Genomic DNA, 12,418 nt, shown 5'->3' with positions numbered 1-12,418 from the left:
GGGACAACACACTTTCCCCGGTTCTCAGTGTAGGGTAAAACCAAACGAAGACCGATTTATTTCTCACACACAGGACTGGATATATCCAGCAAAACACACATTAACATAAAACAAGATATTGGGACACAAACCGCTCCCTTAATCTGCCTCCCAGAGACAACAGGGGCAGTAACGGGATTAACAATACAATAGGGGGGGGGAGACTGATTTATATAACATTAGACTGAAACAATGGTGGTCACTCCCTGGTGGCAGATCCTGGCTGTCTGCTGGAGATAATCCCCTCAGCCAGTGATGAGATGATACTGCTGGGGGTAGCCACAGAAGTCTCTACAAACCCAGGGCCCATAGTCAATAGGGAGGAGGCTGGCAGTCAGGCTTCTCCAGTGGCCCCAGTGATGGAGGCTTCCGTCACACTCATCCTCTGAAATGTATGGACTCGCTTTCCAGTTAATTGAATTTTTTGCAGGACTGCTGTGTCCCCTTTGACCATAGGAAATATTTATTCATATTAGACGGATTAGCCAATGGCCTGGATAAGCACAGCCAATGGTCTATGTAAGCAAAGAATGGCATGTACTAAAATATTGAGATGGACTCTTTTCTAATCTCACATAGTTTAACCTAAACAAACACAGTCCAGACCAAGACTAATAGTTCAAAGGCTGAAATATCAATTCCACACATAAAGAAAGCCTTCTGGACAGAGTCGGACAAATGGACAGAGGGGTAGGCAGAATAATCTTGTCAAAAGAAAATAAAATTGAGAAAATGGGAGAAGCACCATGTGTTAGATATATTAAAGAAAGAATAGAAGGTAATTTATGTTTTGAAGGGCAGTAAACGTGGCCTTGGGGATTAGACAAATTATTCACTGTGTTATGAGGTAGTAAACAGTGATGTATCCTGGCCTAGGTTCGGCTAGTCCCAAGCCTAGGGTGGTAGGACCAGGGGGAGGCAGAGCACCCTCTTTTTCAGTGGATCTGTCTCCGTTATTCTGGCTTGGTGTAGTAGTTCTGCAACACGACTGAGCCTTGGCACACATGCTAGTGTGTATGTTACCGGGGGGCTGAAAGGTGCCAGAGGCCCACACTCAGCTGTACCTGCTCTCTGGCTGGAAGGTCCACACTTAATGCTCCTCTATAACATGGAAAGAGAAGTAATTTAAGTCCATGGAAGAACCTAAGGTTGAACCACTGGAGAACTGCTGCATTGTCTGCACTAAACCCTTCCCACACAATAAATAAATGTTCCATCTAAAGTACAATGAAACCAAACGCAGAATACAGAGTAATTGATCGCTACATTTATTGTTTAGTTAAGTTGACCCATGTGTTGAACTTTTGCCTTTAGCCATGAAATTTGAAGCTACACTTTTGGAAGTATGGTAACCTTGGTTCTTTTTAATAGAGACTTCTAAACATTTTATAAGTACATAAAGTGAGACTTGAAGTCTATACCTTACATATCTTAACAATTAATTGCACTTATCTGACTTACAGAAAATACAATGCGATGTAGATTTCAAATGAGGAATAATAAAATGCTAGTGTGCATTTCCTGTCTAAACAAGGGTATTACTGGACTAAGAAGTTTGGAGAATGGCTTAAGTAATAAAAAATTTAAATGTATTTAGCTTAAGGCTGTATATTTATGAGGTCTTTTCTGAACCATTCTGAAATATCTCATTAAGTGAAGACAGAAGAGAGAAAACTTAACATGGCCAATGCTTTATTTTCAGGCCCTGTAGATATATTGTAATGTCTTAAAAGACAATGAATTCAAATCAAATTCTCAATTTTTAAAAAGAAAAGCTGGTCTTAACACAGTATACTAAAAATGTGCTGCATAGTAGTCATTGTGTCACAAACCCAAATCAATTTGGCAGATTGGGGTTTATTCACTAAAGGGAGAGCTGACAGGAGAGTTGTGTTTCAGCTCCTTATCTTCAGTATACATTTTGAAGGCCCAACCTCAGTGAGCTTCTGGAGCAGGGAGAGCTTGGCTGGTCCTGAGTAATGTTTAGTTAAATCTGTAAAATGGTATGACATCACTAGAAGTACATAATCTCAGTGACTAGCAATGTCACCAAAAAGAAGGAGCACCAACATAAACCAAATAGAAAAAAAATGATTTTGCCTATTGATGGTTCTTAAGACATAATGGAAGAAAGCTACAAATTGTTATTTTGTGAAAGAGATAACCATGAAAACGTATGCAATGAAACATGTATGCAATAAAATGATTTGTATCGGTTACAACATAATTTAATCTAAATCACTGAATAGAAAAAACAGCAAGAACAAACATGCTATAAATCACACTGTAAGGTACGGCATGCGCACCAGCATATACACTGCAACAGTCAAATCCATCACATGTACCATAACTATTAAGAAACATATGCTGCTTCCTGTCCAGCTTAATTATTCCACATTTTAAATTTTATTGTGGGACAATTAATAATTTGCTAAATATCTAACAAGCAGCCATCCCTTATATCTGGGCTTGGCAAACTTGCACTTAGATGGAAAGCTGCCTGTGTCTCCAAATCGACAATAATAAGTTTACCAAGGGAGTTCACCAAGGAGGGCAACAAGGGACGACAAAGAGGAACTTATTGTAATTGTATTGTGTTTTTTTCACTACCATTTCACTCCCATTACCATCATTCTCCAAGTACCATAACCACACTCCTATTGCTGCTATTCTCCCTTGCATCTATTGTCAATGGAACTTTAATCTCTTTCCAGCCACCAGCACCACAACACTATATCTGTATTGCTCCCTCATTTTTTTCTCCCCTTCTCTAATCCCAGGCACTTTTCAACTTCACCACCCTTATCTCCCTCTCCTCTTTGCTCCCTATTCCCACCGTCTCACTCTTCTACTTTTAGTAACTGGGAATATCTCCCCAAATACTGGGCCTCTTCCCTTTCCCTGCCACTCATCCTACCCTAATTTTACCTTTTGCGCTCTGGAATTCACATTGTGTGTGTATCAAACTAACAGCTACACTCAACCACTTAGCCTCTGGCTAACCTCTTGTACAGCTCTGTGGAATATGGTGGTGCTATAATTTTTGTTTTATGTAACGCCATCATAATCTGTGGTGCTGTACAATGGGTAGACCAGACATAACAAGTCGTTTACTGTATATCGTATTACAATTTGACTTACAGAAACAACTGGCGAGCTTACAATCTACAGGGAGTTAGGGTGTATTACACAAGAGGTATGTAAAACGATAAATAGTAATATGCAATAAAATAAAGGTCTATAGCCTCCTATATATTGTATAGTTAATTTCTTACGTAATAAGGCTGTTTAAATAAATTATAGTATTTGAACTCTTTAACACATTAATTAAATGCATGACACTTTTACAATGCAAAACGCCTTCCAGGAAACATTCCAAATATCTGACAATGATTTATTATTTTTTTATTTGGTCCCTAATTCTGAGAGCTTGTTATGTTTAGAACTACAGGCTAATGGCCAAAATATTTCTGTTTGTCGGTTTCTGTTAAAGTTGCCCAGAGTGAACAGGATGCTCTTAGCTTCTCAAGTTCATCAGTCCAACTGTATGCAGCTCACATGCTTTCTGCAAACATTGGGGTCTTTTCACAATCGTGATCAACAGAATGGTTGATTTTGCACGCAACTTCCATTAAATATCTACTAAAAAAGCCATCCCAAAGTTTTTAGCAGGATAAACCTTACATGGACCAAAGTCTATCTGCTCAGGACTCCTGGGATCTCTCGCCGTGGGACTTGACGTCATCAGCCGGCGCAAGGAGAAGGAAAGCCCAAATCTTGCGAGATCTCGGACGTCGCGAGATTTGGGCTTTCCTTCTCCTTGCGCCTCCACACACAGCCACAAGGGTGACCATTAAGGGCTACTGAAGAAGAAAAAAAACTTCTGCCTACCAAACACCTTGACAGGTAGCAGTAACTGCACAGACAACACACTGACAGGCAGACAGGGCTGTGCACTCAGGATACATTTATAAAGCAGGCAAGGGAGCATATAGGAATCTGTGGTAGCAAGCTGTCATACCCTTCATTAACCCGACTGTCCGTGCTATAATTCCATTTTCTGATGTGTTACTATTGCACAGCTTGCTATTGTCTGCCTGTGTTATGGTATATAGCAGTATCCCATCTTTGCTGTTCCACCCTCTGCTCCTTGTACTCTCTACATAACTTCTCCCCTTCTGGCCAATTTTTATAATGGCAACTACAAATTACCGAAAAGTTGACAGTGAGGGACGCCGCTTACAGGACAGGTGGAAAGTGGAATATTTTTTCACTGAAATACGGAATCACTGTGTTTGTCTGATATGCCAAGAGACTGTGGCTGTTTATACGGAATTTAATGTCAAGAGACACTACCAGTCGAGACATAGCACATACGACTAGCTAACAGGGCGCGACCGCAGTGAAAAGTTGAAGCAACTTGAAGCTCTTTTAATGTCACAACAGCGATATTTTACAAGAGCCCGTGAGTCAAATGAAAATGCCACAAGGGCTAGCTATGAGGTGGCAACGTTAATTGCTAAAAATTGCAAATCTTTTGCTGAGGGTGACTTTATCAAAGAATGCGTTATGAAAATGATGCAGAATATCTGTCCCGAGAAGAAGCACAAGTTTTCCAACATTTGCCTGGCTCGTAACACTGTAGCACGGAGAATCGAAGAAATTTCTTCAGATATTAAGAGACAGTTAACGTCAAAAGCAGTTGATTTTGACTTCTTTTCAATAGCCTGTGAAGAAAGCACGGACCTCTCTGACACAGCTCAGTTGCTGATTTTTCTGAGAGGGGTGGACGATGAAATGAATGTGACTGAAGAGCTACGTGACCTCCAGAGCCTTAAGGACCAAACAAGAGGAAAAGATTTACTTGTTTGTTCTGCCATAGATGACATGAAACTGCCTTGGAACAAAATTACTGGGATTATTACTGATGCCATGGCTGGTGAACCTAGTGGATTATATAGATGTGCCCCCCCCGATTTACCAAAGCAGACCCCCGGGTGTCTTGCGGGGCCAGCAGGGGACATCTACACAATACGCATAGACGTTCACCGGCTGCGGCGATGCGAGCGTAAACGACCTCCGCTGCTGGCGCGGCTGCTCGATGTACTTTAACAATATCCCTTGCCGGGAATTCCCACAGCGGAATACCGGCAAGGGAGATTGTTAAAGAACTTCGTGCAGCCGTGCCGGCATCGTGCAGACGGTGCTTTAACAATCTCATTTGCACCGGAAGTTGTCTATGCGTATTGCGTAGATGTCCCCTGCTGGCCCCGCAAGACACCCGGGATTCTGCTTTGGTAAGTCGGGGGGGGCACATCTTGGGGGCAGAGTGGCAGCATATCTCGGGGGGGGGGGAACAGAGTGGCAGCATATATCGAGGGAGGGCAGAGTGGCAGTATATCTATTCTATGGGTTTTTTTTACTAAGAAAAAAATTTCTTTAGAAAAGCACCTAACTTTTAGGGTCCGGCCTATAATCGAGCCGATACGGTATTTGTTGCTGCTTTGTGTGAGCCAAACACTGTGGTCACTACCCTTTTTATACTAAAAAAACAGATTGAAACTAAGTATCGTCAGTTTAGGTGTGATTGCTAATGTTTGCTGTCCTATTATAATAGCGCTATGGAATCTGCTGGCATTCTACAAATAAATGTATTGATCACAAGCTTAATAGAGAAATACCAAGGTAAGGTTCGCCTGATCTGGCGCATGAGCCTTCATAATACATCCCCTGCTGCTGGACTTAATGACTGGATTAAAGAGTATGACATGGTACATTGCAAGGGACTAAAACAAATCCTGAACCCCCAGCTTGGAACGGTTAACTGGGAGTGTGGCTGAATGACATAACTGTGGAAAGAAAGGCGAAAACAACGAGAGGAACATCTAAAATTAACACATAGAAACTACATTTTCATGCTGCTAAAATATAATTAGGAGACATTTTCAGATGAAACAGCTGGCATGCACCCATCCTTTTGAATTATTTCATGGATATATTAGCTACTACAATCACTAGATCCATGTTACAAGACTTAACAGTGTAGTTCAGGCCCTCAATGGCCATCTGGCAAACCGGAAAATGGCCTTTGGGTTGCTGGCCAACAGAGTAAGATCGTGTGCTGCAGCAATGGTCAGTGGTGGGAAATGCTTGGCCTTACGTACACAAGTATAAAGATGTCGGCCGCACATACGGCATCATCATTGCCAGGCCAGTCCTGGTGCAGAGCCGGCCTTAGGCGTTGTGGCGCCCCCCTTCAAACTACACCCCCCCCTCTGCCCCTTCAAACTACACCCCCCCCCTGCCCCTTCAAACTATACCCCCCCCTCTGCCCCTTCAAACTACCCCCCCCCCCCCTCACCTTGTTGCCAGAGTCCTGCGGTGAGAGCGGGAGGCATCCGTCTTCTCGCTCTGCCGGCATTTCATGTTGAGCGCCGGAATAGAGATGCTGGCACCACGACGGAGAGTGAGGGGCGTCGAGCGGTTGCTGAGAACTTCACGAGCAACCGCTCGGCGCCCCTGCCCGGGACTTAGATTAAAGCATCGTTTTTTGTTTTTTTTTTTACTTTATTTAACATGAATATTGTTAAATAAAGTAAAAAAAAAAAAAGATGTTTTAATTTAAGTCCCGGGCAGGCGCCCCTGCTACCATGGCGCCCTGTGCGGTCGCACAGGTCGCACACCCCTAAGGCCGGCCCTGTCCTGGTGTAATCACCAGTCTCATAGGAGTAAATGATATGTGATCACGAAGAGCCCAGCGTTGGTTCAGCGCTTCACGTCTGACAAAAAGATACTCAGTGTTCTTAACAGTGTTAGCAGTCAAAGGAAGACAATTCACCACTCACCTCCAGGATAATTTCTTCAGCAATAAGAAGGGCAGCACGATCGATATAATTTTCTAACGTTACTTTTGCATATAGCTCTCTTAAAGCATTTTAGTTAAGAAAAATACTGTTTAATACATGCATACGAATCTTGAAACAATAATAAACATTTGATATGGACTGCTTTTAAAGGGAGCTTAGAAAAATGGTTTGGAGATGGCAAGGCAGCGATAGGGGAGTGGGGATAGGAAAACAACCGGTGCCGGTAAAATTGGGTTCCTTCTCTGTGACGTTGCTTAATAAGTAAACAATCACACCGCTTCACGTAGTACATTAGGACATCGATGTCTACCTCTGAAATATGTATGCAGTGACAGCCATGCAGCTGTCTATAGGACACCTATAGATTGAGGTCCCTCGTTCAATGTTCTAACAGATTGGTTACAAATCTACACATACATAGTACATAATCAGTGTTAAGTGTATTGTAGGTCATTGATTGGAAAGGATACTTTGCAATGCCAGATGTCATTTTGTCGGGTATGTGGTTTAAGTGACCAGTCATTATCTCCTCTACTACATCATCCATTAGCTGTCCATCCTGAAACAGTCACAAAACAGGAATGACTATGACTTAATGATTTTTAAAATAAGTAAAATGGTCTAGGAAATGCTTCGCTCTGTTTTGTGGGAGAAGTCAACTTACAGTTTCCAAGTCTTTTAGCAGGTTAGTTCCAATTACTTTTGTGTTTTGATTTTCTTTTCTATAAAGAAATAAAAAAATATATATTTTTTAAAAAATTGGATATTGCTATGAATCCATTAATTCAGCTAATAGGGCAAAAACATCCAACAGAAAATATGTAAAAAATAAATAAAGGATAACAAGGGGCAGAAAATTCTGAAATGTACCAACGGCTGGCCCTATGTGCTAACACGTTGTTGCCAGGACACAGATAATGCCGACAGGTTTCTGCAGAATCTATGCAGAGAAAGTTTCATGGCGATAGATAAGTGGCAGAGGTTAATTTAGTCAATGAAATACATAAGTATATCCTGAAAATAAGGCAAGATTGTCAGGAACCGGGTCCATACAGACGACTGTAAAGACCCAGAGCACCCAAAGATTGTGTTCAGGAGTTGTTGCGCGGTAGCGGAGATGGACAGGGCCTGGTGCAGGGCGACTGCACCACTCCCGGGTGGGCATCTAGGGTTGTGCAGCCACATACCAGCACCCTGACATAGCAGCGGATGTTGTCCAGAACAGAGCAGAATGAAACTTGGCTGGATGTGGAAATCCGAACAGAACTTTGAGATATCCTGCAGGCACCCTGGAGCAGGCATGAAACATAGCACTGGAATCATGTGCAGGATGCTGCTGGCTGGGACTACAGAAGCTAAGCAGAGAATAAACAGAAATGTAGCAAGCAAGGAGGACAGAGCAAGGAACAGGGATACCGAGCAAGGAACATAACCAGACAAGACATACATGATACAGGGCACAACAAAGGACAGGGAACAAGGCAAGGAACACAGGGGAAGGAGTGAGGAGCCGGAATCCTCAGACGCTTCTCCTTTAAGCAAGGATAGGCCATATTAACTGGGACATGGGGAGAGGAGAGAGGAACCGAAATCCTCAGATGATTCAGGGAAGAAGGGCAAAGGTACATAAGAGACAAACATGAATACAGGAACTAGCCTAGGACTATGTGATAATAATTGGAGATTCCGTCACATCATATGGCCATAGTATGCTTAGCCCACCCCTACGCCAAAGTACTCCAATGACGGTGGGTCCTAACGCTAAGCCCTGCAAAGAGAAGACTGGAATCAAGGAATCAGAGGTTCAGGACAGAGCATACGGAAATCCAGGAGTGGACCACAGCAAAACATGGGAACTGAGGCAAGGCAGGGAAAAACAAACAGAGATATGCAGCTCCGCAGCCTGGATGGACCCTGACAAAGATCAAGGACTGAATAAGGTTCCAGGCTTCTACAACAGGAAAAATGATCAGCCAAATGGTTCTTGCCTGTCACCAGTTTTAATTCACCTGTATCTTAAGCTTTTCATATCTCTAGAAACCCTGTTCAACTACTGGTGAACGTTGGCTGCCTATACATTTTCTACGGGGACAAATAAGACTCCGGTCACCAAACCCAAATCCTCTAGGACGAACAAAATCTTTGACATACTGAATTAGATTGCAGAATGAGTGTGCTCTAGGCATATTCAGATGGGGAAAGAAAATTTTGGGATGATCGGAAATGAACAGAGCACTAGACCCACTAATAATGACTTCTCTGTGAACTCCTACTGGTTGAAAAACATTATTATTCTAGCTGTGGAGAACACTGACAGAAAGCAAGAACTTAGAGAGATAAAATGATTAGCTAATCACATGGATAATATTCAGGACTAGCCAGGGCCGGCCCAAGGCAAAATGCCGCCTGGGGCGAATTTTAAAATGCCCCCCCCCTTATCTACCCTTCCCTCCGTCCCTGCCGCCCCCCCCCCCTGTACTTACCTTTCAGCAGTCCTGCGGCGAGTCTCCCTGTTTGGTCTCGGTGCCGGCTTGTAATGCTGAGCGCCAGAAATCTTCCGGCACTCAGCATTACAAGCCGACACCGAGACCGAACAGGAAGACTCGCCGCAGAGGATGGAGAGAGGGGCGCCGAGCGGGTACTGACAGCTTGGTAAGCGAAAACCACTCGGCGCCCCTTTCTCTCTCTTTCGCTTTTAAAAAAAAAAAAAAAAGAAAAGGGCTTGGGGCGGCAAAGTGCCGCCCCTTCAAAAGTGCCGCCTGGAGCAGGTGCCCCACTCGGCTCCATTGTCGGGCTGGCCCTGGGACCAGCTCCCGCTTCACTGGAAGGAACCTACAGAGCTAGGCCCCATACCAAATCATTGGCATTTCCACTGGAATTTTAAACTTACACTTCCCCTGCTCATGTGGAGATTAACAAATGCCGACCTGTAGAATGACATGGCAGTCTTAGGACTCTGCTTCATTCCTAAATTGCAGAAATAAGGTATCTTTAACTACATTGTGAGCGCTTTTCATTCATCGCAAAGCAATGTATTTATTTTTAGTACCTGTGTACATGTGATAAAATCCATTCAAACTATCTGACATATTAATTAATGACTGTATAAAACTGAACTGAGAGCTGAACGCCAGCAAGATTAATAATGTGAAGCTCTTGTTTAAATTAATGAGGATCTTTGTGCTTTATAGAATGATTTGAGAACAGTCTAATGTACCCTGGCTCTTGTCCAGGGCTTTACTGTATCAAGCAGCAAAATTTGTTCAGCACAAATCTCCACATCAGATTTTCTCTGCGTTGAACGTCTTTGGACCTATAAATAGAGTTTCTGACTGGTGCCTTGGCTATCAAGCAGTAAGGTGTTGATGATTTATATACATAGGCCATTAAAAATCCATAAGGTAGGATCATACCTGGGAACTCTCCGGGTTTGACCCGGAAATTGCCAGGTGAGCACTGTTTCTCCGGTTCAAGACCCGAAACCTCTGGGTCGTGGGGTCTTGACACGCCCCGCTCCCCGCCCATTTTCCCTTTAAATGGGGGTGTTTCCCGCTGCCATCAGTGGGAACGCCTCCGACGTCAGCGGGAACTCCAACGTCGTGGGACCACTCCTGATGACTGATGTCAGTTGGCAGTCCTGGCCATGTCCCGCAAGGAAAGTCTCCAGGTAGCCAGAGCCCAGGAGTTCCCAGGTATGGGTAGGAGGCCCACTGAGTTTTTCGTTGGCTTGATTATTTGTTTTGTTATTTACTGTAAAGAATACACTGTCCTTTTGGTCTCATTTTTCTTCCCAGTAATGCAGGGTCTTTGATCTTCTTTCCGAAAGATAAATAAAGATATCTTGATTATAATTTATACATACATTTTATTAACATTTCTATTTTTCTATGCACATTGTCACTTTTAAGGCTGTATAACACTAATAAATAAGTCCCCAAAAGATTCTGAACTCTTGGAAAGTAGGCACATCAGGGGAACAATGAGGGATAGAAGGGTTTTGGATACCCAAAAGGAACCATCCTGCAACAAAAGGGAAACTTCGGAGGTATGTGTGTATAAATATATAAATTAGGGCTGCAACAACTAATCGATAATGAAATTCGTTGGCAACGAATTTCATTATCGATTAGTTGAATCGATTTTTATCGATTATAAAATTAGGGTTTTTTCAGAGCAAATGCTCTGAAAAATACCCCTCGTGTTATAATCCGTTAGTGTGACTCACAGGAGTCACAGCAGCAGTTGCTACTTACAGTTCCTCCCTGCAGTCACTGCCGATTGGCCCGCCCACTTCCTTTTTCCAGTCCCTCCCTGCAATCGCTGCTGGAGAAAGAAAGGGGCGGGGCCAATCGGCAGTGACTGCAGGGAGGGACAAGGAGGAAGAAAGGGGCGGGGCCAACGGCAGATTGGCTCCGCCCATTTCCTTAGCATCGCCATGGCTGTGACACTCATCTGAGTATAAAATTAATATTTGGGCTGCTGAAAGTTAGGGGAGGTGGGGGTTAATTTAGGGGCAGTTATAGTTAATGGGGTGTTTAGGGTTAACTTAGGGGCAGTTACAGTTAATGAGGTGTTTAGGGTTAACTTAGGGCCAGTTATTGTTAATGGGGTGTTTAGGGTTAATTTAGGGGCAGTTATAGTTAATGGGGTGTTTAGGGTTAATTTAAGGGCAGTTGTGGTTGATGGGGTGATTAGGGTTAATTTAGGGGCAGTTGTGGTTGATGGGGTCTTCAGGGTTAATTTAGGGGCAGTTGTGGTTAATGGGGTCTTCTCTTCAGGATTCATGCTGAGTACTGAGGGTTAATTTAATTAATTTAATAAGGTTAATTTAAGGTGCAGTTAGAGGTAAAGGGGGGGCAAACTGAGGGGAATCTAAATCCTGGGGGCAGTGAAGATTATCCCTGTATTTATTTATAAAAGTATTCGGTCTGTGAACGAGTCTGCAAATCCTATGAGGGCACTATGGCATATCAGGGGGGTATACGGCATACCTTGGGAGGACGGAGTGACATATCTGGGGGTATAAGGCATATAGGGTATATAAGGCATATGTGGGGAGGGCAGTGTGGCATGTCGGGGAGGGTAGTGTGGCATGTCGGGAAGGGTAGTGTGGCATGTCGGGGAGGGCAAGCCTGGGCTCAAATATGCATAACTGGGGGGCAGGTTGGGGAAATAAAAACAAGAAATGTTTTTTATTCTGCCGTTTGTTTTTAACATCCTATGTTACTTTATTAAATAATTTAAAATAAATTAAAATTTTAATTTTTTTTATCCGATTAATCGAAAAAATAAATCGGCCAACTAATCGATTATGAAAATAATCGTTAGTTGCAGCCCTAATATATATATATACACATACATATATATATATATATATACACATACATATATATATATATACACATACATATATATATATATACACATACATATATATATATATACACATACATATATATATATATACACATACATATATATATATATACACATACATATATATATACATACAT

General features: G+C 42.7%; 1 protein-coding gene across 1 annotated transcript in view; it reads left to right on the top strand.

The window, feature by feature from the left end:
* The window catches only part of LOC149283242 (mitochondria-eating protein-like), a 75,480-nt gene extending 64,953 nt beyond the window's left edge, over positions 1-10,527 (top strand). Inside the window, exons 15-16 of the mRNA XM_089497785.1 lie at positions 4,486-4,905; positions 10,468-10,527. Of these exons, the coding sequence (XP_089353911.1) occupies positions 4,486-4,905; positions 10,468-10,527 (480 nt within the window). The remainder of the gene's footprint in view (positions 1-4,485; positions 4,906-10,467) is intronic.
* Positions 10,528-12,418: the final 1,891 nt, after the last annotated feature.

This window comes from Sceloporus occidentalis, unplaced genomic scaffold (assembly GCF_023333645.1).
Source record: "Sceloporus occidentalis isolate IW3139 unplaced genomic scaffold, rSceOcc1.0.p SCAF_107, whole genome shotgun sequence".
Taxonomy (NCBI): Eukaryota; Metazoa; Chordata; class Lepidosauria; order Squamata; family Phrynosomatidae; genus Sceloporus; species Sceloporus occidentalis.
This window is presented reverse-complemented; position numbering and strand designations above follow the sequence as displayed.